This window comes from Lissotriton helveticus, chromosome 11, assembly GCF_964261635.1.
Source record: "Lissotriton helveticus chromosome 11, aLisHel1.1, whole genome shotgun sequence".
In the NCBI taxonomy this organism is placed as follows: domain Eukaryota; kingdom Metazoa; phylum Chordata; class Amphibia; order Caudata; family Salamandridae; genus Lissotriton; species Lissotriton helveticus.
Genome location: NC_136072.1, coordinates 1,054,022,437 through 1,054,050,095, shown reverse-complemented (window position 1 = coordinate 1,054,050,095; position 27,659 = coordinate 1,054,022,437). Strand labels below are relative to the sequence as shown.

The 27,659-nt window shown below is 43.6% G+C and overlaps 1 protein-coding gene across 1 annotated transcript in view; it reads left to right on the top strand.

Annotated features, from left to right (window-relative positions):
* The window catches only part of DIABLO (diablo IAP-binding mitochondrial protein), a 200,143-nt gene that overhangs the window by 93,887 nt on the left and 78,597 nt on the right, over window positions 1-27,659 (top strand). Inside the window, exon 4 of the mRNA XM_078667559.1 lies at window positions 21,129-21,239. Within this exon, the coding sequence (XP_078523685.1) occupies window positions 21,129-21,239 (111 nt within the window). The remainder of the gene's footprint in view (window positions 1-21,128; window positions 21,240-27,659) is intronic.

The following is a 27,659-nucleotide window of genomic DNA, read 5'->3' as shown; positions in this document are numbered from 1 at the left end:
GCTCAGCGAGCTGAACTACTAGCATTCAAGATGGCGCTTGAAAATACCGATCGAGAATTCCCCACACTCATAGTGTGCGATTCGTATTATTGCGTTCAATCTTATAATGAATACTTGCAGATCTGGCTTCAGAACGGATTCAGGGATGCGAAAGGTGGCACAATCAAGCATAAAATGCTCTGGGAACAAGTAGCTCTTTTACAAAAAGAACTACCAAAGACTCACGTGATACATACACTGAGTCATCAACGTGATGGCGTGCACGTTGCAGGGAATTCATTGGCTGATGAGGCCGCGAAGGCAGCTGTGCAAACGGCTTCCGTAGCTGCCCTCACCCGGTCAAAAACAAAAATAGACAGCGAAATTTTACAAGCTGTCAGCGCTTCAGAAAAGGATTCGATAGAACCACTCCCTAAAGGCTTTCCAGTAAAATACTCATACATAACTGATGCAAACAATGTTCCTTTTGCTCGAATCCCTGGAGTGGGGGATAGGGCAATTCCAAACATGGAACATAGGTTAGGACTAATAATAGCGGCACACGAAGGGCTTGCTTCTATTCATGCTGGCGTCTCAGCCACAGTATCGTTATTAAAACAGAGATACTGGTGGCCACAAATGAGAAGACAAACAAGGAACTATGTTCTAGCATGTGAAATATGTCAAAAAATAAAAGTATCAACGGTGAGACGTCCAGCACAGACGCCCCTTCTAATCTCGGATAAACCATTAGCCTGTGTTTATCTAGACCACTGCGGTCCCTTACAAAGGGATGGTAACTATAAATATATCTTGGTCGCAGTGGATTCATGCACGAGATTCATATGGATGTGGCCCCAGCGAACGGCTGACGCCAGAACTGTTATAAAAGATTTGCGAGTCTTTATCGGCACATACGCAATTGGCATGCTGCATTCGGACAATGGTCCTGCTTTTAGCTCTCGGGCTTATAAGGAGGCCATGGTCAGCATGGGCGTGCAATTGCGGTACTCTTGTCCATTTCACCCTGAGGGGAACAGAATTGTTGAAAGAAAAAACCGTGACATAAAGCAATCTATAACGGCAAAGGTATTAGGTTCGGAGCTGGGTGGGTCAAACATCTAATAAGTGTCCAACGTAGTCTAAATAACTTGCCAAGAAATTCTCTGAAGGGATTCAGTCCGTACGAATTATTATTCGGAACTAGGATGTTGATCTCTGACCTTGATAGTCAGACTTCAGTGGTAATAGAAAAAACCTTTGATGTCAAAGACCGTTTGGCTATTTTGCAGGACTTAAACAAAACAAGAAAAGACCTGAGCAACATACAGTTGAAACAACAGCCAACGACCACTGAAGAATCACCACCTGTCCCAGCAAGACCTGTCTGGATTCCAAAAGTCGGGGATCTAGTCAGGGAGAAGATCGCGGTAAAGAAGGAATTTGGGCCTTCTTACAGAAAAGCAGTTCCTGTCTTGTCTGTCAACGGGACAAGATCAGTTGTACTACCGCCACTTGCTGGTAAAAAGGAGAACCGAGTTGTATCCATCGACCTGGTAAAACCACAACATGTGGCCAATAACAAACAGTAGGCCAAGTGGACTCCCAATAAGTAGCAGAACACCAAGGTTTGCTACCAGCACAGAGGTCCTAACAAAAAGGCTCATCACATTCGAAACGCCTAAAGAAAAACAAGAAGGACTATGCAACAATGCAATAGAACTCAGACCTCTGAAAACCCAAATAAAGACATTTAGCAGAGACACACCAATCTATACTGAAGTACCAAGTGAAAATGCAAAAAACAGAAATCCTGAACCAATTGGAACAATTGACAGAACTGCATCCGGTTACTTCATCAACTTCGATGATTCCTCTGACGGCTTCAGTGAATCAAAGACACAGCCATCATCAAAATCCTTTAAAGACAAAGCTAAGGAACTTTTGAAACATCTGAAAGAAACATATCTGGTTTCTCCATGGATTGAATTTTGGGTGGGTTTTGGTGCATTTATCCTCATACTTTGGCTCATCATGGTATTTACTTTGGGACGCTTCATTGAGGGAAAATATGCTAAAATGGACACAGCAAGTCAGAACATCAACTTGATCCTCAAACCACACACATCTTCACACGTCGAGAAAAGAGAACTTTCTTCAGAACTTTCTTCAGCCAACTTCACAGCCAATCCGATACCTGGTGGGGTAGCCTGGGACAACACTGACTATGAAATGTATGGTCCGGTCGAGATCCTGAAATATCCACACCAAATCAAGATCTCCTTGAGTGATTTTGCAAAACCAAACTCATTTGCTGATGATTGGGACTTCGAAAGTATTAACAACATGATGTCTGACTTAGTAATGTCTGCTAAATTTACAAAACATGATTATTTGCAAGGTTCTACAAATTATGACAGTATGTATTGCTATAACCACTATGGTAACCATTTTTTGCATAAATCCGCACAACCTAGAAATGTTTTAAATTATAATCAATGGGAACATTGTGCTACACCTCCAAAAGGGAGCTCAAGAACCATTTATGACAAATATTCATATTTTTCAGGTTTTAACACAAGTAATGCTGAAACTTTTTATTTTAAATTGTCAAACAAGACAGGGATGAAAACCATGATAACCAACACAAAATTGATATATTCAGATTCATTCTTTGAAAAAATGAATACCTTTGGATTTGATTATTGGGACAAAAATGTTGATTTGAAAAGTGTTTGGGGTACAAAAGAATGGCAAGTACAGGGTATAGAAGCTTTGTTTAGAGCCTGCATGATCCCAGAACAAATGATATTTTTAAATGACACTGTTCAACAAACCACCTGTCTTGGCCTAGCCAAAATCAAAGATTTAAATAAACCGTCTATTCCAAAGCCAACAATGTTTAGCAATAGCTCTGATACAGATGAAGAGATAGACGTAAACCATATATTAAACCAAAACAGAACACATCCTGATTGGAAACAATGGTTGATCTGGCCCACAGATACAAATCACTGTCAAGATAGATTCCTGAATAAAACACAGGGTTTCAAAATGACCAGGCCAGACCCTAGATATCCCCAAAGACATCACCCAGGGATAATAACAACCTACAGTGTGGGCAAATTATGCCTTCAATGGCTACAGACTTCCACACTGCCTGAAATTAAGCAACACCTAACTTTACTTACTGATGGTGCTGACTTGCGTGATTTCATACTGGGACCACGCAAACAGCGTCAAAAGCGTTTCATAGCAGCCTCTGTATATGCAGCATACAATGAGGCCTGGAAGGTTACTCAAATTGAGACAGCAGAAAGAATACGGGAAATTGACCGTATTAATTTGGAAAAATCACTATCTGTAGTGGACAATGGGTTAATGACTCTGTCCTCCAGAATTTTTTCTTTGGACAGCATTGTGTCTTCAGCAATCGACATATTATCGCAAGACTTACTGTTATTACAACATGGTCAGTCACAATTGCGTTCTATTGTACAGCTTGGCTGGACGTTACAAAATCTGCGTTCAGGCTATGTGCCTTGGCGTTTAATCAACACAACGTCACTATTCCAAATCTTTAACCTTACTGATAGACAAATCGGTATGGCGCAAAAGGGTGCTGATTATACAATCTTGAGCATTGAAAAACTAGAAAGATTACCGTTGACAATGTCAGAACGACCTGTCAGTGAATGGATAATCCACGGAATCATAAATATTCCAATCTCAACCTTCAGGTTTCAATACTGCCAAAAATATATACAGGCTGGCATGTACGAGAAATTGGGAAAAGGGTACCTTAAAACAACTTGGAACCTACCCTATTCACATGCATGTGTCAGTAATAAAGGACAGAAAGTGTTTCTTAGTGGCAACAATTGTGCTATGTCACTAAGCGGCACGCTTCTGTGTAACGGAATTAGTTTGCATGGAGCCTGTGAAGGGAATTCATACAACCTTTCATGTCACCAGCAAGGCGCACCTGCAACTGAAATAGAACCATTCTTTCAAAGACTCTATAATGGGAGTTACATTCTTATTGTAGACCGCAGATGTTGTAGTCTTATGCCCGGGACTCCTTATCTAGTCACTACAACGGCGAAGGTCAAGTGCTGTGGATGTTCTTTGTTCCCCAGCTCCTTCCCAGACAGGGAGGCAAGGGCATGGCCCAATTTGAAAATTACTTCTATTCGAATAGATACTTTAAGCAGAATGAAAACAGTGCTTCTACAGACGCCTACAAGGCTCACGTCATCAAAAGAAACGTATGATCTACAAGTCGCAAGGACGACTGCAGAGATACATACATTATTATCGACTAATTCCCCCGTACATTTCGCGGAAATCCTGAGCGAAATCTTAAATATTTCTGATACCAATGGGATCTCAGGGGTATTTAAGACCGTATTTTCGATGGCATTAACACCATTCAAAGCCATACTGGGTATTTTTCCAGATTTCGTCCATTCGATTTTTGGCGGACTTCCCCTGATCCTGGGACTAATTGCAGGAATCCTATTCCTAGTCCTTATTTTTCGTTATGGCAACCCATGTCACAGATCAAACTCTCGCGACAATGGAAGATACGATCCTAGCCATTGGATACCGGGACCGGATATCAAAAATCCTGGGACTATCCCGGCTTAGAGACCTGAACATGACTTGGTTTCTATCATTTCGACCAATGTGGCAAAGGTGTGTTTTACCTGTACTAAGGTGTCTGCTATGCGGAGAAGAATGCGTGTTAGACACCTGTCTGACGCTACAATCGGATGCGCCAGTGGATGCAGATACACTGTTGGTTCCTACCAAGGTTCACGCTTTGTGCTGCCCTCAAAGGCTGCCAATCCTGATGACGGCATTCCTGGAATCTTCACCACTACGATTGAAGAGTAGTGAAGTTCAAGATGAAAGCAACATCGAACAGGTACGACCTTCTGTCAGCAATGCGAATCAGAATGTCAATGGAGACAATCATGCGCACGAATGCATGGTTACCCCTATTTCCGACTTAGTGGAACTTTCCCATGAAGCTGTTGACAGTTTTTTCGAAAGCCTGAATGATATGATGTTCTCTCCAGAACAGAAATAGAGACTTTTGAGTAAACTCGCACACGGCGTTCCCTGAATTCGGCCTTCAACTTTAAAAATAAAGTTACATGAACAATTTCACTCCAGCTCACGGACAGCAATATTTTTCAGCAAGCCCCTTAAAATATTTTTCTACATATTTTTTTCCCGGGACACTGATCTTCTGCTTAAAGTAAGAAACTATTCCTAGAGAACAAAAAAATTTCTATTTTTAGATACTTTATAGACTTTAGCTGCTCGCTGGTATGTTCACAAATATTTTATTATGTGATGAAATGGTCTCGAACTTCCTTTCTGTATAGCCATATTGAGAGCCATTTCATGTGTATTTCTCATATACCAATAAGCAATAATGCATAAAAATGCGTGTTTACTTTTGCATTTAATTCATAGCTTAAGTGCATACAATATATATGACTGCAATTTTTCAGTATATTTGAAAATTTCGAAATGCATTTATGTATTTTGGGGTGGTAAGGTATACACTATACTCTATAGTATGTTGTACTATGTTATACTATGCATAGATTAGTAGATATGACCATAGTTAGCATGGAGTGGGTGTCGTGTATTTCTATAGGTTCTGAATCAGTCCCCCTATTCCTGACCCTATTCTGGTTAAACTAACTATCAAGTTAACTAACAGTCAGCCCATGAGGCAAGAAAACCCCCATGATGCAGATACCGTTATCTGACGCAGTCACACTACGGCACAGGAACGTGTTATCTGATTAGGTCATAACGCTTGAGATCTAATTAGACAAGCGACATTCCTCCAGCCCCTGATAAGGCATACGACGTTCTCATAACAAATCAAACCTATGACAACCTGGATAATCCGTGCGGCCATTGTTTTGATTTCACAGAGAACTTTAGTAAAGAATGTGCTAACGAGCAAGTCGTATGACATCTTTATTGACGTATCTATGCCCATCCTTACGTCCATCTCGGCACCTTTAAGGTATAAATATTGCCGACCTTGCCCTATGCAAACAAACGCGTGGTGACAAGACGGAGCAGCCATACTTGCCGAAGCCGAGAGCAGAAGCAGACCCCGCTGGCAGCAGCCCCGCCTTCCTGACGCGCTGAGAGACGCGCTGCTATCTCAAGCCGAGAGACCCAGCACCGGCGTTTCTGGGCAGCCCTCGCAGGCAGCCTGGAATATCGAGAGCAGAGAAAGAGATACTATTCCTCATCCATCCTAAATTCCAGGTACAGAACTGAATAACCCCTCACAGAGAATTCTTTAGTTATTCACTTGGCAAAAACAAACTTAACTTAAACTGTAACTTTCTATTCCCGCCCACGCATTAGACTTAGGTCAGGAACACGGGGTAGGCGTATTTAGAAACACCAGTTGAGTACGTTTAGTCAAATGTATATGTGTATGTAAATATATTTTAATCATTTTAAACATCATATGGCTCAGAAACCATATCAATGTTTTTACAGTATTATTTTATACTATTGCTTTTAATGTATGCACTTTACTTAACTATAAGTATTGCAATAATATCGATCCATTTCTCATGTATGAGAAAAGAGACTGATCAATAAATAACACCTTTTTATTGAACACGCCCGTCTCTTCCTTTTCTCTACAATCTGATGAGACTAAGAATGCACGTACTGACTGAGTAAAATAATTGCCTTATGCTCACACGACTCTCGAGATTGACTCTTGATTAGGGGAGAGCAAAGTTGTCATGTTCTATGGTTGTCAGAAACTAAATCCCTTCTTGTCTAATCAGGGGAGTTAATTCCTTCCTTGAACATTCGAGAAAGTTTCTAGCGAACTCTGAGCTTAGCTGGCAAACCCAAAAATTAAGTCTAGTATCGACAGTAGTAGACCTAGTTAACGTCTGGTCTAGGCCTTTACTGCTGTAGGTACTATTCCAATGCGCAGAGCCTATTGGGAAAATAGGAGCTACACTACAAACTAGTGTAGCAGCAGAATGGAAGATAGCTTTCAGGGGAGCACGTTGGAGTGTCTGGATCCCCATTAGCAAGAAGTTTCTATGGTCTCATCTCAAAAGGGCTAGTGATTGGACAACATCTTTACATCTTTAATCAAGAGCAAATGTTTAATTCCATGCAGAATTTAATTAGTTGTTTAGCTCCTTTTTCTATGTTGTTTATGTGGGATTAAAGACTCAGCCGACAGGTTAAGGGCAGTCCGTGCTGGTGTGGTGGCAGTTGAGAATGTTAGTGGCATATAGGCATGACTGCTCTGGCACTAATCAGTCAGAAATTTGTCTCCAGGGGTTCCAGAGACTTTCAGATAAGGCTGAGTGTTGTCAATTTGGATGAGTTAGGAGATGTTGGGAGTTGTTTTTCTTTTACTTTCATGAGCATGTACACGAACACAAGCCACATGCTTAGGATGATAATCGCCAGTAAAAGTCATAAGCATAGGTTAGATCTTCAAGATTATCGCAGAATACCGGCTATTAATTATCAGACTTCGGGATGATAGTTGATCTATAGAGACCAATATAGTTGCAATCAACAAACCTAGAGCAGCAGTGGGTCCCGAAGTGCAGTTGGACCGTGTCAATTTAACAGTACTGTGGGGAAGTGTGTCTCAATGGTTAGAGCCAGAAAAGGGGGTGGTGATGAACAGAGTGTCTGAATTAAGCAGACCACTCTTACCCAGTCCAAAGATCAGGGGTTGAACCATCACCGCTATTTAGCTCACTGCCCCATCCCAGCTCAGAACCTGGCTATATGCAAATTAGTCTGTCCCTGGCCCAGTGCATCATGGGAACAGGGCAGACCAAACTACCAAGCCCATTCTTCACCAGAAAGGAGACAAGCTTCCGGGGACCGGTTTCTGCCATTTCAGGCGTCGTCGGCCCGGCTTGCTTGAATCCTGATGGAGCAGTGAGCAAGGGACTCATGTCTGAGTATACCCTTCCACGCTTGTGGTGGACAAAATGATTCAGAAAAGGGGGTGGTGATGAACAGAGTGTCTGAATTAAGCAGACCACTCTTACCCAGTCCAAAGATCAGGGGTTGAACCATCACCGCTATTTAGCTCACTGCCCCATCCCAGCTCAGAACCTGGCTATATGCAAATTAGTCTGTCCCTGGCCCAGTGCATCATGGGAACAGGGCAGACCAAACTACCAAGCCCATTCTTCACCAGAAAGGAGACAAGCTTCCGGGGACCGGTTTCTGCCATTTCAGGCGTCGTCGGCCCGGCTTGCTTGAATCCTGATGGAGCAGTGAGCAAGGGACTCATGTCTGAGTATACCCTTCCACGCTTGTGGTGGACAAAATGATTCAGAAAAGGGGGTGGTGATGAACAGAGTGTCTGAATTAAGCAGACCACTCTTACCCAGTCCAAAGATCAGGGCTTGATCCATCACCGTTATTTAGCTCACTGCCCCATCCCAGCTCAGAACCTGGCTATATGCAAATTAGTCTGTCCCTGGCCCAGTGACTCATGGGAACAGGGCAGACCAAACTACCAAGCCAATTCTTCACCAGAAAGGAGACAAGCTTCCGGGGACCGGTTTCTGCCATTTCAGGCGTCGTCGGCCCGGCTTGCTTGAATCCTGATGGAGCAGTGAGCAAGGGACTCATGTCTGAGTATACCCTTCCACGCTTGTGGTGGACAAAATGATTCAGAAAAGGGGGTGGTGATGAGCAGAGTGTCTGAATTAAGCAGACCACTCTTACCCAGTCCAAAGATCAGGGCTTGATCCATCACCGTTATTTTCTGAATCATTTTGTCCACCATAAGCGTGGAAGGGTATACTCAGATGTGAGTCCCTTGCTCATTGCACCATCAGGATTCAAGCAAGCCGGGCCGACGACGCCTGAAATGACAGAAACCGGTCCCCGGAAGCTTGTTTCCTTCCCAGTATAAGAATTGGCTTGGTAGTTTGGTTTGCCCTGTTCCCATCATGCACTGGGACAGGAACAGACTAATTTGCATATAGCCAAGTTCTGAGCTGGGATGGTGCAGTGAGCTAAAAAACGGTGATGGATCAAGCCCTGATCTTTGGACTGGGTAAAAGTGGTCTGCTTAATTCAGGCACTCTGTTCATCACCACCCCCTTTTCTGAATCATTTTGTCCACCATAAGCGTGGAAGGGTATACTCAGATGTGAGTCCCTTGCTCATTGCACCATCAGGATTCAAGCAAGCCGGGCCGACGACGCCTGAAATGGCAGAAACCGGTCCCCGGAAGCTTGTTTCCTTCCCAGTATAAGAATTGGCTTGGTAGTTTGGTTTGCCCTGTTCCCATCATGCACTGGGACAGGAACAGACTAATTTGCATATAGCCAAGTTCTGAGCTGGGATGGTGCAGTGAGCTAAAAAACGGTGATGGATCAAGCCCTGATCTTTGGACTGGGTAAGAGTGGTCTGCTTAATTCAGGCACTCTGTTCATCACCACCCCCTTTTCTGAATCATTTTGTCCACCATAAGCGTGGAAGGGTATACTCAGATGTGAGTCCCTTGCTCATTGCACCATCAGGATTCAAGCAAGCCGGGCCGACGACGCCTGAAATGGCAGAAACCGGTCCCCGGAAGCTTGTTTCCTTCCCAGTATAAGAATTGGCTTGGTAGTTTGGTTTGCCCTGTTCCCATCATGCACTGGGACAGGAACAGACTAATTTGCATATAGCCAAGTTCTGAGCTGGGATGGTGCAGTGAGCTAAAAAACAGTGATGGATCAAGCCCTGATCTTTGGACTGGGTAAGAGTGGTCTGCTTAATTCAGGCACTCTGTTAATCACCACCCCCTTTTCTGAATCATTTTGTCCACCATAAGCGTGGAAGGGTATACTCAGATGTGAGTCTCTTGCTCATTGCACCATCAGGATTCAAGCAAGCCGGGCCGACGACGCCTGAAATGGCAGAAACCAGTCCCCGGAAGCTTGTTTCCTTCCCAGTATAAGAATTGGCTTGGTAGTTTGGTTTGCCCTGTTCCCATCATGCACTGGGACAGGAACAGACTAATTTGCATATAGCCAAGTTCTGAGCTGGGATGGTGCAGTGAGCTAAAAAACGGTGATGGATCAAGCCCTGATCTTTGGACTGGGTAAGAGTGGTCTGCTTAATTCAGGCACTCTGTTCATCACCACCCCCTTTTCTGAATCATTTTGTCCACCATAAGCGTGGAAGGGTATACTCAGATGTGAGTCCCTTGCTCATTGTACCATCAGGATTCAAGCAAGCCGGGCCGACGACGCCTGAAATGGCAGAAACCGGTCCCCGGAAGCTTGTTTCCTTCCCAGTACAAGAATTGGCTTGGTAGTTTGGTTTGCCCTGTTCCCATCATGCACTGGGACAGGAACAGACTAATTTGCATATAGCCAAGTTCTGAGCTGGGATGGTGCAGTGAGCTAAAAAACGGTGATGGATCAAGCCCTGATCTTTGGACTGGGTAAGAGTGGTCTGCTTAATTCAGGCACTCTGTTCATCACCACCCCCTTTTCTGAATCATTTTGTCCACCATAAGCGTGGAAGGGTATACTCAGATGTGAGTCCCTTGCTCATTGCACCATCAGGATTCAAGCAAGCCGGGCCGACGACGCCTGAAATGGCAGAAACCGGTCCCCGGAAGCTTGTTTTCTTCCCAGTATAAGAATTGGCTTGGTAGTTTGGTTTGCCCTGTTCCCATCATGCACTGGGACAGGAACAGACTAATTTGCATATAGCCAAGTTCTGAGCTGGGATGGTGCAGTGAGCTAAAAAACGGTGATGGATCAAGCCCTGATCTTTGGACTGGGTAAGAGTGGTCTGCTTAATTCAGGCACTCTGTTCATCACCACCCCCTTTTCTGAATCATTTTGTCCACCATAAGCGTGGAAGGGTATACTCAGATGTGAGTCCCTTGCTCATTGCACAATCAGGATTCAAGCAAGCCGGGCCGACGACGCCTGAAATGGCAGAAACCGGTCCCCGGAAGCTTGTTTCCTTCCCCGTATAAGAATTGGCTTGGTAGTTTGGTTTGCCCTGTTCCCATCATGCACTGGGACAGGAACAGACTAATTTGCATATAGCCAAGTTCTGAGCTGGGATGGTGCAGTGAGCTAAAAAACGGTGACGGATCAAGCCCTGATCTTTGGACTGGGTAAGAGTGGTCTGCTTAATTCAGGCACTCTGCTCATCACCACCCCCTTTTCTGAATCAATGGTTAGAGCGGCAGACCCTGATGCAGAGGTCTAGCCCGGGACCAGGGTTCAATTCCCCACCTCGGCGGGTCTTGGTCTCAAAATTCCACGGACCTGATAATTCTCGCCTCGGTGCCTATTTCAATCATGGAGTCCCACTCTGCAACTCTGGGCAATAGCTTGCTTAATCTCCACAACGGCCCCCACAACACTAAGGATGCCTGGCCTCCACCTTGGGGGTGCCCAGGAGTGGACACCTCACAGGGAAAGCCAGGATGGGTTCCACAGCGGTATTCGTACAAGCGCCTTGAGACCCTTGTGGGTGAGTAGTGCGCTATACAAGTATACATTTACATTTACATTTTACATTTACTGTAATAACCGGAACAAGTATGGGGCAAGGGGAGGGGCTAGGGAGTAGAGGTCATGTTGAAGTGATAGGTCCAGCCTCAAGGGTGCATAACCAGAAAGAGAGGGCGGTGCCCAAATGTGTAGGGGTGTTGTGTTCCAGACAGATAGAGGCGAGCATAAAGTCTGGGTAGTTCGTTCATTATGAGGGTCCTCTGGGATAGGTGTGATAGAGGAGGAACACTTCCACGTCAATAAGATTTGCCCATGAATGCAGATCTAAGAATACATAATCAATGTTTCTTAAGTGGTTCCTCCTTTTAAAGGTGGGCTTTAATGATAGATCAGAAGATGTTGTACCATTACAAGCTCTAATATGACTACATAATGGGAGGTCTATCATCTGCAGGACCACTTTCGTCTGAGATTTTACATGGGGGCAGTCAATTGGGGGAATGGCTTGGGCTTGATCTTCATATGCAATGCCTCGCAAAACTGCTGATGGCTCAGATTTAACATTAAAATCTCCTACTACAATATCAGCAACATTTCTATATAGTCCTTGTAGGCAACTTGTAGTACCAGAAGAGCTGGAGACTCAGTTGACTTTGGGAAACTTTAGTTATAAACATTATATAAAAGGAGTTTTCTCCTAATCCAGGATAGGAGTTCCAGACCTAGAATAGCTGGCAAATTCATATTTAACTGTTTCACCCGGCAACCTAGAGCATGTTGTTAATCCCCACAAGGGTCTACCTGCTCGTGAACTTGTAGCTGGTACTGAAAACATCTTACAGTGTGCTTTATGGATTGGTGTTAAACCCCAAGTTTCCTGGAACATAATAACATCTCCTTTGTCAATGAATGCCTCCCAGTCTTCTTGAGGCAGTTTGTTCCTCCAGCTTGCTATATTCCAGGAAACTATTGATAGTGTGCTAGTTTTACCATTGGGTACAATGAGAACTTCTCCCAGACTAACAGGACCTACAAGTTCCGTCCTTGGTAGGGTGCTGTGGGTGTAAGATCATTTTTTAGAAGACGCGCTGACACACCCAGACCCATATGGAGTAAGGGAAGTGAACAGCTGAAAAAGTTTGACTTATCAAAAGGAGTTACATGTGTGCTAAGGAAGGTGTTACTTATTACATAGACTGGCTCCCCACTATCCTCCCCAGTAAGAGAATGACCAGCATTAAGCAATGTGGTTCAGAGTGTATTTGTTTGCACATGTGGTACCTTCTGAAGTCAGTCAATACGCCTAAGTAGCAATGTAGGTGGCTCAGTATTAGAATGTGCTTCTTTTCTAGTTTATTTTCATTGAATTTTAGATTTACCTGGCGGAGAGGTCCTATGATCTAAGCCTTCTAGATTATTTGCCAAATCGGGGTTGGTCAAGATTAATTCTAGGTTATCAAAACCAGGGCTATTACTTCCTAACCTTTTCGCACTAATGATGTAATCTCGAATGAGCGAATGTGATGAGACAAATCCATTGTATCTCGTTGTTCTTAAGTGATTTTTCTGTCTCTATAGATGAAGAGCAGGACAGCCTAGGGATGTTAGTCATCGTAATTTGACCTAAGGTAACATGTTTGCTAATGCTCCTGCTCCGGTGTGCGTTATTTCGTTGATCTTTATAATATATTCCCCTCTGGGCGTAGGACAAATTGTTTGGATTTTCCCTCGGGGACTGGTAATGAATGGCAAGGGTACCCATATTTGGTTTTTTGGGGAATGTCAACCCTCTTTTCTTCTGGCCTAGGGAAAGAACTCTCTAGAATTCGTAATTCTGGATTGATAGGTGGTACTTGGGCCTGAGTTAAAGACCCACAAGGAGGTGCAGGATGCAATTGGGGGGGTTGAGAATGCTGGGGCCCACTAGAGGCTAATAGCAAGTTAACTGTGGAAGTCAACAAGGAAACAGAGATTTCAAAATACACACTTCCCCCTTCAAGGACTGTACAAGGGAAATAAGTGAAACCTCATTGGCAGCAAAGCTACCAGGTGCTGCTTTTCCAGACATTTGACATTCAAAATTATTCGTAGCATTAACAAATTTACTGTCAGTTGTCTACTCCTCCTGCAGCTCACACAGCGGAGCAAAACGATTGCTGCAAAAGATGGTTTCAGACTGCAAGTCTGGGGTTGGAGGAACTGGTGAAGGGGAAGGGGCTGAGGAAGCAGCAATAGAAGTTGGACTTGGTACAATCTGGGCTTTAATGGAAAGATTGTGCTACCTGACGCCTTGACCTTAAAAACATCCCCAACATTGTTCGACAATTTTCTGCTGCATGGCCAGTGGGGGAACTAGATCTTTTTGAGTGAACATCAATAGGGACCGGGATCTGTTCACATTCCTTCAAAAGATTGTCGATCCTATCTATTACACAGTTTTCCCCTGCCGATTTACATGTGTTCTTGGATTTTTTACTTTTTCCCACCCCTAGTTCCCCCCCTCCCCCCGCCCTCCATGGCCTTCCATTTGCCCCATGTGCAGCTATCAAAGGCAAAACATAGCAACGGGATCAATATCACAAGAAATTCAGAGGTGGAACAACCACATGGAAGCCAGTCCGCAGTCAATTATAGAAAGTAGATCTTGAAATCACTTTAAGATGTATAGTATAGGGGCTAGAATTAGCAATCACTGCTAACTTAAAGTGGTAGACATAAGGGAGGTGTCCCAGTCCAGTGTTCTCTGGTCGCGTAACGGGCACACTATTGACCTGGGCTTCACCTGGAACGGCCTGCGCGTGTCCTGCGCTGCGAGACTGCAGTGCACTCTATAAGCGCCCAGCAACGGCTACAAGCTGCGATCGTCATAGGGGATTCTGAGACTTCGAGTCCCCAGTTACTACATTGGATCCCACAGCTGCTCTCCCCTTGGTGCGAGTGTGTGGCTGGAGGTGTCCTGACCCCTGAGCAAATAGGTGGGGCAACACCATCCCTCCACAAATAGGGCACTCCACAGTTTGCTCCAACAAAGCTCCAGCTGCAGCCCCCAAGATGCAGGTCTGAAGTGCAAGCTATAAGCACCCAGCAATGGCTCCCAGCTGTGATGGCCCCAGGGGATTCGGGGACTTTGAGTCCCCAGTGGCTGTGTTGGATCCTACAGGGGCTCTCCCCTTAGTTAGGGCATGTGGTTGAAGGTGTCCTTACCCCTGAGCAAACAACAAACCTCTTAAAAAAAAAAAAGGGCACTCCACAGTTTGCGGCAAAATAACTCCAGCTGGGGGTCTCAGGTGAAGTTCTTCCCTTGATTATTGTGTTGTTGATGAACTTTGGAGAATCTGTGTACTTGGAGGTTTGATTGATTTGGGTTGCAAGAAGAATCTATAGGTGGTGGAGATATGAAAAAATGCTGTAGGTGAACAGGCGACGGGAGTCCGAACTATGCTGTTTAAGTCGGAGAAAGTCTAGCTAGGAGGCCTGACCTTGCAGTTTAGATCGTAGGAAATCCTGCTGAGGTCAGGGGGAATGATAGTCAGGGACTAGGTTAGTGAAGTTTCGATGGCTTGGCAACTTGTAGGAGATGTGGGCTACAATCTGTGAGGACTGTTTTGTGAGGAGGGGTATGAGAAATTTCTCTTTGGGAGGGGTGAGAGTTGAGTCCTGTTTGGAGCCGTGGACGAAGAAGGACCGGGCATCCAAGATGTAGGGTTAGAGCATGATTTGAATGCCTTTTGTTTATGTATGAAAGATTGAAGATCTTTGTCCAAGGCTGGAAACATGATTTTATCGTTGTTGTATCATGAGATGTTGGCTTAAGCTTTGAAACACGTTGAGGGGATTGCAGTCAGTTTCCTGCCATAGAATATTACTAAATTGTGGAAGAAAGATAATATGGAGGTTAAAGTCACGAGTCATAGTGGTTTTTGTTGTTAGTAAGCAAACAAGATAGTCGCTTCCATGGGGTAATTTGAAAAAAGGTGGACAAAGCTTTTGGGATCAGTTTGCCGAACTTTTTGCATAGGGGCACACACAGGTGGCGGTCGCCAGCAGCGAATCGTCCTTTGGCACCCCAGAGATTGTATGTGGAAGCGAACCACGGATCTGCATGCATTTACATCTATTCACATAGTTTGGGTCGAATTAGGTATATGCTATGTATATTACTCCAGTGTTTCTTTCTTTGAGTTGAGGTGGGTTATGACACATAGCTAGCAAGGTTTATTAAAACATGAACCCTGTGTGAAAGATCAATTTGTAGTATTTAATATACTCCTTTGATTGGCTAAAAAAAACTCTGGATATATAGGAGGAATCTTTTTAGTTGCACATATTTCCCTCCCTCTTTTACTGCACATCTCTGGGGTATGGGAAACCTAGCTAGTAGTGGAGCTGAACAGATCAGAAGAGAAAAGATATGGCACATAAGGATTTCTTTTTGATGCACTGTGTAAGATGTTCTGCAGAATTCAAATCGATGTAATTAACCAAAATTTCAAATGAATTGTGGATACTGAAATGCAGCACTAGTCAATATTTTAAAGGTGAATCCCAGTTTCTCAATCTGTGAAAATTGAGTAGCAAAAACATGCGATAGTTCTAAATGGTATTATCACATATTTTTTCTGGCTGCCCTTTGTTATCAACTTCATTTAAAGTTTGTTAGTGGAGGAGACAAAAATGTCACTGAAACAGTAAAAGCATGACCTATCACAGTATTTTGGGATTGGCCAGAAGTAAAGAGTGTTTTAATCTCAGATTGGACCACACAGGCTTCTTTAATTAAACAGACGCAGAATACCTATCAGTGGCATTAATGGAAATGTATTAGTTTCTAATCATTAGTACCCATGGAGCAAGAACAAAAAGAAGTACAGCATATATGCGATTGCCAAACTGCTACAAACCTGTCTCCTCCAATTATAACACTGCCATTGTATTCCTGCTGAATTTGCTAAATCTGTTTTTAAAAATATCCTTAAACATATCGTTTTTAATTTGCTTCATGTTCTGAGTGTGTTAAACTCAGTTGACGGCACTCGATCGAGGCAGAACTTCCGCGGCAGCCATCTTTTTGCCGTGCGCTTTTGAAATTGAGCGCACTAGTGGTTGCACGCCGGCCTGACGGGACCAGGGGTCACGAACCATGGGCAAATTTTAGGAAATCCAGAAAACTCAATATGTTATACATCTGAACAGTTGTTAAGATATCAGAGTACTCATCACTCCGAATGCAACCTACTTCACCCTTTGGACGTTGGTATAAGCTGCTCTCATTATAACTTTACTTTCTGTATAGCGCCCCCTAGAGAGCTTCGGAATTCAATCGCTGATACTGCAAACCTTCCACAGGGTAATCGTTTTCCCCAGTGCAGCCACTCACCTAACAAGGTTTTTACTTTTTGGAATATTAATTGTCGTTCCCTCCCCAAACACAAGGCGGACATTTTTGATCTTCTAGGAAGTGAACAGCCAGATGCTATTGTCCCGACTGAAATATGGCTACATACGAGCTCGGGGCCAGATGTGGCCTCTGCTTTACCATCTAATTATGCCATAGCCAGGAAGGATAGAGATATTAGGAAAGGGGGAGGCATTGCTATAATTTTTTATAAATCTTACTCCTGTAAATTGGAAGAGCTGCCTTTTACGGGTTGTGAGGCGGCATTATTCAAACTTGCCTTGACCCCTCAATTTACTTTTTCAGGCATCCTCCTGTGTCATCAGGCCCCAGGGCCTCATCATTTCGGAACTTAACCACTCCTTACCTTCTTAAAGCTGCCAATTTTACCATTCTGGGCAACCTTAATCTTCATCTTGATAACCCTGAATGCACAATCGGCAGTAAGCTGATTTCAGATCTTGCAGCAATGAATTTGTTGCTTTGTAACACCGGTCCTACTCACGCAGCAGGCCATTTACTGGATCCTATTTTTTCCAGCTTATCTAATATTCAATGTCTGCCTGCTCTTCTCGTTTGCTGGTGAGACCATTTTGCAGTCAAGTTCTGTTGCACAATTCCGGTGAATCTGCCCACAGTTGTATTTGGAACTCAGGAAAAATTTAGGAATTGGGGCAAATTGGATATGGAACTTTTTAATAAACTCCTGTCAAATAGTGTCCCCGCCATTCATCAAATGCCGCCCACTTCACACGGCATAATCCATCATTGGATTTATAAAGCAATTAATGACTGCCTCATCCTCAGTTAAAAAGTCTCACAATCACTGTCCCCCTGCCCCTTGGTTTACAGAGAAATTAAAAACTGAAAAAACTAAATGTAAAGCCTTGGAAAGAAGTTGGAGGAGGAATTATGTGCCAGACTCCAAACTTAAATACAAAAAATCTTTAAAAGATTACCAAGCCCTTTGTAAATCAGCTTGCGCGGATTTTGTTTCATCCACTATTTCTAAGGCACAGCACTGTGCCCGCATCTTGTTTACAATGGTCAAAAAAGTTGTCCGGCTCTGATACTCACCCCACGCCCCCGATCATAGATGAGCTGCAATATGACAACCTTGCTAATTTTTTCCTGAACAAAGTGAAACAAATTCACTCTACATTGGGCAATACTCTGTCAGTTGACTCTACTCAGTTAGCCTTTACCACTGGGATTACTTGTACAGCTGAAACCCCTAACAAGCTGGAGGTTTGGTCACTCCTAGACATCAATTCTTTTAAGAAAATCCTAGGTAGTATTAAATTGGGCTCTCCCCGCGACCTTCTACCTACCACTGTGCTACAGCAGCTTGAATTATCATCTCTTATGCTAATCATGGAGCTACTTGATGCTTCCATACAGGAAGCTATTGTCCCGTCAGAGTGGAAACATGCTATGGTCTTTCTGCTCCTGAAAAAGGCTACCGTGGATCCTGCTCAGTTATCCAATTTTAGACCAATCTCTTTACTTCCGATTTATTCCAAAATTTTGTAAAAGCACATAAACTTACAATTAACTAGGTTTGTTGAATCTTCTAATTTCTTACACTCCTCCCAATCTGGTTTTAGAGCCAGTCTTTTAAACTGAGACAACTCTTCTTGGAGTCACAGAAATGCTGCGACATCGTTTGGACCATGGGGACACGGTGTCCCTCATATTACTAGATCTGAGTGCCGTGTTCGACACTGTTGCACACCGTGTTGTTAAAATCCCTACAGTCCCTTGGCATTTCTGGTCCAGCTCTTGCCTGGCTTACATCTTTTCTTTGCAATCGGACTTTTCAAGTCTTCTCTCCTAGGGCCACTTCCAAAACGTATTCTTCTCCTTATGGGGTACCCCAGGGCTCCATTCTTAGCCTGTTATTATTCATGTTTATATCAGACCGTTGGCGACAATTGCTGGGGAGGCCGGGCTGTCCCTTTTCTCTTATGCGGACGACACCCAAATCATCTTCTCCCTTTCTGCAAAGAAGATGTTAGGACCATCAGTTCTTCAGATTGGTTTAAGGAAAATTGCAGCTTGGATGCAAGCTAATTAATGGCGAGAAGACTGAGGTCCTGATTTTGGGGAAAAATAAAGACCTTTGGGGCCCCCAGCACTGGCCTGATGAAATGGGTGCCTTACCCCAGCCTACCCACCAAGTCCGCAATTTGGGATTCATTATTAATGACCAATTATCAATGAAGACAGCAAGCAGTTAAGGTGGCAGCCACCTGCTTTATCCATTCTGAAATGGTTGAAAAAAATCATCTGGATGCTTGCATGCTCCACTCAAAGGACCGTAGTCCAAGCGATTGTGACTTCAAGACTGGACTAGGGTAAAATCCTCTATCTGGGGGCCAGCAAGGAAGTGATACGGAAACTATAGGTTGTGCAGAATTCTGCTGCCAGATTACTCTGTCATCCAAAAAACTGCTTCCATCGCTGGCTCCTTGCAAGATCTTCATTGGCTCAAGGTCGCTAATCACGTTCAATTTAAGCCTTGAGCTACATGCTCAGGATCAAGTCTGGTACTGCCCCACAATATTTGCAAGATTTGGTTCATCCTTACCAACCTCCATGTTTGTTACGCTCTACTACTCAGGGGAAATTCTTGGTTTCCAGGGTTAAACTCTCACGGATGGGTGGTCGCTCATTTGCCTGTCTCGGTCCAACCCTATGGGACTCTCTCCCCATATCACTCAGGAATGAAATAATATATGTGAACTTTTGAAAATGTTTAAAGACGTGGCTGTTCAATCAGTAATTCTGATTCTTTTGTTCCTTCAGGCTGGTGCTGGGAAACCCTTTTTGGGTAGCTGTGCGCCTTACATAAAAAGAGATGATGTTATGTTATATTGATTTTGTATGTGCTAAATATACCTCCTTTCTTGTTTTACATTGTCTCTAATTATTCCTGTCAGCCTCTCCATCGCATAAATGTTCAGTGTGGAGCAGCACAAAGCAATAGGAGGTATAGACTAAAACTAGCCTTGCTGCCAGGCACAGATGGGAAATAACAGTGCCGCCCAACAAGGTAATAGACTATGTCTCCAACATAGTCCAGCAAGTGTACCAATGGGCCCATTTCCAATACAGTACCTGCTATCTTTCTTCTAGAAGATCATATTTCCTCCCAGAAAGAAGCCTCCTGTGGGCATGTCCACTGTATATGCTGAATTGTTCTTGGCGCAGCGCAACCTCTTCAGTTATCATTGAAACCATATCCTTCAGATGCAATACGGTCAAGTACTGTTGGGCCATTTACTTCATACACATTCTCCTTTTATTGGCAACAGATAGAGGATTTAGCTACTCTAATCCAAATCGTGGACTGCATGCCATTCATTATTTTATGGTTTCATTCTTTTTCTCAGTTAATCATTTTTAAATATTTGTATGATGACTTGGGTATGCTTAACAGTCTGTAAAATGTAGAGATGCTTTTTCTATTTTGATGTTGTGAAAAAAAAGTTATTAAATCAGTATCTCATCCTTCACTGACTCCCTTGTAATTTAGGTAAATCCGCCTAATGTAAGGCGCAGGTATCGAAATGTACCTGTAGGTGATGAGTGGGGTGTGGGTGGAATCTCCTCACGGCCAGATAGTGTGTCTTTAAGTTGGTCACTGTTAGTCGTGGCAGGACACCACCTCATCCCTAGCTCTGAAATCGGGAGTTCATACACTCCAGTAGACACAGTTGGTTAAGGACTATGGGTGACAAAGAGGAAATCCTAGTTATGTTCTAACTATTTGATTCCAGTGATCTAAAAAGATATGAGAAGAAGACCGTACAGGAGGTTTTGGTCTTGCGATGTTTGCGGCATATTTACTGTAAATAAGTCCTTGGTATTTTAAACATTTTAATAATGATGTATGATATCTATTATTCTCCTTCTGCGTAATCCTGATTGGCAGTGGATCACACTTTACCATCAAGCTAGTGCTGCTGTCTGAGCTGATACTATGGCTCCATTCTCTTGAGAGTCTGGACCTGTAAATTCTGTATGTCTTGATATCTGTACTATCTCAGACTTAAATCTGTAATTTATGAGTATTGTGCGCAAGTACATTGTTGTTTGTTGCCAAAGCCACTAAGCTCTGTGTCACAACTATTTAATGCACCCTATACCAAAGAGCTAGCATATAATAAATTAAAATCTGTGGCATTTGTCAGTGTATGCTCTAAGTCTCTTGAACTGTGTTACAGGCAGTGTATACATTAATTTCCCTTCAGAAGAGGTTTACTTCTATGATTGACAAAATAAATGAAAAAGAACAAGATGCTATGTGGCAGATCATCGTTGGAGCCCGTGTAGAGGTAAGATTTGCAATTGGAATAGAATTTTAATTTTCATGCCCTTTCTGTTTTTACATTATAAACCGCTCACGTTACTCCACCTCGTCATTCAGTAGTAGTGTGATTTCCCAGTTTTCTATTTCCTTGCCATGTACAGCCTTGGGCAACCTATGTAAATATTCCATTTAGTCTCCCAGATGTGTCCCTTTCTCTTGCTTTTATTTTATGTGTTACATTTGCCATGGGGTTCTCTTTGTCTATTTTGGCTTACAGTTCCTGTAGCCTAATGCTGTCCCTCCTGTAGCATTGCATAAGGCGCTGACCATTCCTCTAGTTATGCAGTAGAGATAAGTTCTATGCATCACTCATTAATGGTAGCATCTGGCTGCTGCCATAGTTCCATTAAAAACCCTCCTTCAAGTGATCTTTAACAATGCTCAGAGGTCCTGGGTAAATATTTGCATGTTCCAAAAAACCATATGAGCCCATCATCTAATCACTGCAGAAGTACCAATATTTCTTTAATAGGAGGGTGCTGTAGGAGGGCCAAAGGGATGCCAGTAATGGGCATTTTTTCTGTGGACTTTAATGGTGATATTTTGCATTGTGGTTGTTCAGGTATTAGGCAGGATATTTGGCGGCTGCATTCTGAGACTAAGTATGCTCAGTATGAGTTCTGACGGGCCCCGTGCACTTGGCATAGTTTTCACAGATGGTGGATCCAATCCAGTTTCCCAGTATATTCCTTAGGAAGTCTGACCTGCACAATCTTCTTCCGTTTCTTATGGTCAGCAGCTAGGCCCTTGCCCCAGGCATCAGGTTCTTGCCTTGGGACTGCAGGTTTCAGTGGGATGTGTGTATCACCCTACCTTTCCAAGCTTAGAACGCTTATGTCAGTAGAACTAGGTTCTGCTGTGGGCCACCTAATGTGCCATGCTAAGTGGGCCTCTTTGTACAACATTTCCCCATAGAGTAGTGTAGACCTAAGGTGCTAGGGATCACCACACAGTGCACAGAGTTGTTGCAAGGAAAATTAGGTGGAGACCTACACCAAACATTTTAGTCATGCCAAGAGTCAATGTTGTCCAGCCCATTTGGGACATGGATGGAAGGTGCTCTCTTATTGGTGAAGAGTAGATTATTTGTGTTGTATGTGCAGTGATTGAGCCATTCAGGGCGCATCTAGTTAGGTCCCTTGAGCCTACTTGAGGAAGAGCTGGAAGGAAGGGAGTGAGGCCTATGATGCCTCAGACTGGAGAAAAGAAGTAAGATCTCTTTGTGCAAGCAGGCCCTGCCCAGGCGGCTCTCAGACCCCCAAGGGCCAAGAGACTGAAAGGGCAATGATTCCTTTTTTTATTTTATTTTTTATTTTATTTTTAAATTTTTATTCAGGTTTTCATAATTATTAAATTACATCCCCTCCCCCCTCCTCCGCCCCTTTGAAGACCAAGGTCCAAAACAGAAAATACGTTACATCACCAAACAAAAAACATCTATATAGATAAAAGCAGCTATACAAAGAATATTATAGCAGGCATAACATAAAGCCAGTAGACAGCTGGATAGAAATAGACAACAAATTACCCTGGATCCTGAGTTTGTATCCACTGTAATAGAGGTTCCCATAACAACATACCTCTTTGTTTTTTCCTAATCCCTTTGTTTTTATATATGGCTATCTCGATGCTGCATATTGCCAATAGTCTGGCCCTCCAATGTGTTATGGATGGTGGCTGGTGGTCAAGCCAAGCGGAGGCAATACAGATCCTTAGGACTGCCATACATACAAAGATCAGCCCCTGCTGGTTTAAAGGGTGCTCAGAACCAGCCAAACCAAGCATAATCTCTTCAGTTGATATGGTCAATTCTACATTAAATATTTCAGAGATAAATTTAGAGATCTCGTTCCTAATAGTGGTAAGTTCTGGACACAAGGCAAACATATGAATATCGTCGGCTGCCACTAGCGAGCAACGGGGACAAGCAGTGCCCGTTCCGCTGGCCCACTTGGACAATTTAAACGGGGTGTAGTATAAGGCAATTTTTTTTTTATAGAATTGTGCCTGCAATTTTATTAAAATGAGCCAAGTTTTGCGATAGCTCCAGCGCACGGGCAGGCGTTCCATTAGGCACTGCAAGATCAGAATGCCACCTATCCAAATGTTTATCTAGATCATCAGGAATAGATTTATAAAATTCCTTAATCTCTGCACTCCTCAATGCAATCATGGGGGGAGGGCCTGTGCCTGACTCCTGGAGAGGTGCGGAGGTGGTGCCCATCTTCAAAAAGGGCAGTCGGGATTCACCAGGGAACTATAGGCCTATAAGCCTAATAGACTCCAGCCAGAAATTGGCCGGGAAAACCATCTTGGGGAGAATTACCCAATGGGTGGACGACAATCACATTCTGTCCGACATGCAGGCTGGGTTCCGTTCGGGTACAGGAACCATTGAACAGGCCTTTAGGCTTTTGTTGATACACTGGAAGGTGGTGGTGCTGGGCAAGGGCAGTCTTTATCTGGCCTTTATTGACCTTAAGACTGCCTTTGACCTGGTACCGAGGGAGGAACTTTGGAGGGTGCTTGATGGTTTAGGGATGCCCCCGTACCTACTGAACCTCCTCATTAACCTGCACACTAACACCTATGCCCAGGTTAGATGGGGGTTGAATGGGGAAAAGACCGATAAAATCAGGGTCGAGAGGGGAGTAAGACAGGGCTGTGTCTTGGCCCCCACCTTATTCTCCCTCTACATTAACGGGGTGGTAGATTATCTTCTGGGCGAACCATCAGACGCTCCTAGCTTGGGTGGAGTAAAAATTCCAACTCTGTTGTTCGCCGACGACACCCTCCTCATCTCCAAAACCCCCCAAGGTCTACAGTCCCTACTGAACCGCTTCCAGGATTTCTGTACCACTAAAGGCCTCGTCATAAACATAGATAAGACCAAGTACCTAGTCATGCACCCACCCCGCAAACTTGGTCTCCCTCCAATTCTGAACTCTATACCCCTAGAAAGAGTGGCGGAATTTGATTATCTGGGGATCCGCCTGAATGATGCAATGAGCTGGACTGCCCACATTGATAAAATGACTCTGGCTCACAAAAGGGTGGGGGGCGCCCTTCTTAAGGAGTATAATAACTCCTCAAAACATTGTGTTGCTCCCATACTCGAGATTTACAAAGCCCGTGCAGTCCCTGCTTCTCTCTATGGATCGGAACTGTGGGGCTTGGGAAAGGTCGATTCACTGAGTAAGGCCGAAAATAAATTTATCAAGGACCTTCTTGCTATCCCATCGAGCAGCCCGACCATCCCAATGCTCTTGGACACTGGCTGTAAAGCCATAAGGGACCAGGCTCGGCTTCGCCCCCTTCTGCTCTGGGCACGCTTGTGGAGGGTCCCGGAGCTACAATCTTACGCCAATGGGCTGGCAGAAGTGATGCATGCTGATGGTTGGAGTAGCATCAAATGGCTGAAGGACATAAAACATCTTTTAGGGGAACTGGGTTTGGCCTCTTGCTGGCATAGTCACTCCGCTCCACCAAAGAAGACTCTAAAAAAACTTTTCTGGGAGTGGGTTGACGTGAAGCGCTCTAGTAGCCAGCAGCATTGCAAAACCACCGCAGCTTTCCTGTTGTTTAAAGACGTTGTCTTGTATGAGCCATATATGGATATTATAACAGTTGCCATGGATAGGTCCCTGTATATAAAATTTCGGCTAGGAACCTTGCCCTTGGCGGATCTCTGTTCAAGGTGGAATAAAGCCCAGCACACATCACGCTTTTGTGCCTCTTGTTCGGATAAACCAGAGACGGTGCCACACTTCCTTTTTGAATGCCCGGACTATGGTCGCCCCAGATCACGTTGGCTTGGCCCCATTTGTAGAGAATTGGGGACTCGTCAGCACTCTGTTGCCCTTCGGATTCTTTTAACGAATACAGCCCCTCCTATTGTTTGTGCTGTTGCAAAATTTTTAAAATGGGCTTGGTTGATAAGACTTAGAAGACTGTCCATATCAATTTAATTCTCTTTTTAGATAATTTATTCTGATATATCGTGTTTTAATTGCCATTCTATTTGTACAGTCTTACTTATTTCGACATGCTGTTTTTATATTTTTTTGTACTGCTTTTATGATATGTGCATATCGAAATAAAGCATCAATCAATAATCAAAATTCCTTATAGATTTCCCCAATTTTTGGGGTAGTTTCCCTTCTTAAATTGTCTATTACTAGAATGTTTTGAAATTTGTCTCGTCCCCCCGTTTTCCTTAATAGGAAATCCCTGACCTGAAGGAATTTGAAGAAATCCCTATTACTGATGTTATAGTAGTCATAGAGTTCTTGGAAACTTTTTATCTGATCCGCAGTAAAAAAACAACCTAGCTTGGTAATCCCCGCTCCGACCCACCTAGCCATGCAGCCATCTAGAAAAATCTCTGGAAGATCGGTGTTATCTTTGATAGGGGTATTGTAGGAAAAGCGCCCCAGCCCTAGCAATTTACGGATATTAATCCAGACTTTCCAAACGCTAGATATTGTCTTAAGTTTAGTTTTCTTAAAGAAATTATCATTGCTATGCCGCCATAGACACCCTTTGCTTCTATCCCCTAGAATCATCTCCTGTGGACTTGGGATTACTGCGACACAGGAGTCATTGGCTATAAGATTCCCACAATATTTTGCTACCGTGGCCCAGTAATACATCCTGAGATTTGGCATAGCCAGCCCTCCTCTTTCTTTCGGTAGCATAATCCATTTTACTGCCCTTCGAGGTTTCTTGAATCCCCAAATAAATCTAGATAACATAGATTCAATGATTTTAAAATAACCCGGGGAAAATTCTAGGCAAATTGTTCTAAAAAAATATAAGAATTTGGGTAGAATCAGCATTTTAATTAAATTGCATCTGCCACCTATCGTCAAATGTAAATTGTCTAACCTAATCAGATTTTTTCTAGTAGTTGCTATAAGGGAATCAAGATTTTTCTCTACAATTTTGTCCACCTTGGCGCCTATGCAGACACCCAGGTATACAGCATGCTCCACTACTCTGACATCATGCATCTCTACTTTATCATTAATAACAACTTGGATTTTTGCTGTATTCAGTTTATATCCTGAGGTTTTCCCAAAACGTGCAGCTTCTTCTTCCACAATCTTTATCGTCTCCTTGGGGTTAGTAGTTACTAAGGCTATGTCGTCTGCATAAGCAAGGACTTTTGTCTCAAAATTATTAATCCTGATTGAAGGTACAGAAGGGTGACTTACGAGTTTGCGAATAAACAGGTCAATGTATATCGCGAACAAGAGAGGGGAACACGGGCAACCCTGTCTTGTTCCCCTCGATATCTTAAAGTTCTCGGACATCTTTCCGTTTATCACAACACTTGCGCCTTGGGTCAACATAAAGTCCTTGGATGGCCCTAGTAAAACCCCTCGTTATTCCACAATTTGACATTGCTGCCCACAAAAATTTCCAGGAGACCCTACTAAAAGCCTTTTCCGCATCCAGCAGAATGAGGGCCATAGGGTCTCCCGTACTTTCAGCATAATCAAACAGAGAGATCACTCTCTGTATGTGATCGGTTGTCGATCTGCCAGGAATAAAACCATGTTGTCGAGTTGATACCATCTTGTGGATTATAGGTGCCAATCGCCCAGCCAAAAGTTTCAAATAGATCTTTGAATCTCCATTAATCAGCGTTATGGGACGGTACGACCCCATCTCTAATGGATTTTTCATCTTCTTAAGGAAGATCATAATCTTTGCCAAAGACCAGGACGGGGGTGGATTCCCTCCTTGGAATATTGACTTAAAGAGCGGTGACATGATAGATTTTAGTTGCTCGGCGAATTTTAAAAAGAACTCCATAGGAATCCCATCTACGCCTGCCGCCTTGCCCATATTCAGAGACTTCATGGATAGCATAATTAAAGGAAAGGGCAATGATTCCAATAAAAACTGTGCAGAGCCTTCATTTTTTTTAAGGGAGATGTGGGATTTTTTTTAATTGTTTTTTCACAAAATAAACCAAGATAATGAATTTCACAGTTGTTGCTGCCACTCTTGTACAGTGTAGTCTACAAATATCATAGGTTCTAGATATTTATTTCACATTTACAGTTTTCATGGTGTGCAGATGCTTCCTTAATAGCAGAGGCTCTTCTTTCAGACCATATCAATCAATCAATCAATCAGGTCATTTATAGAGCGCACTACTCACCCGTAGGGTCTCAAGGCGCTGGGAGGAGGGGGGGGGGTGCTGCTACTGCTCGAACAGCCAGGTCTTGAGCTTCTTCCTGAAGGAGAGGTGGTCTTGGGTCAGGCGCAGATTGGTCGGAAGTGAGTTCCAGGTCTTGGCGGCCAGGTAGGAGAAGGATCTTCCTCCTGTTGTCGCTCTTCGGATGCGGGGGACGGCGGCGAGGGCGTGGTTGGT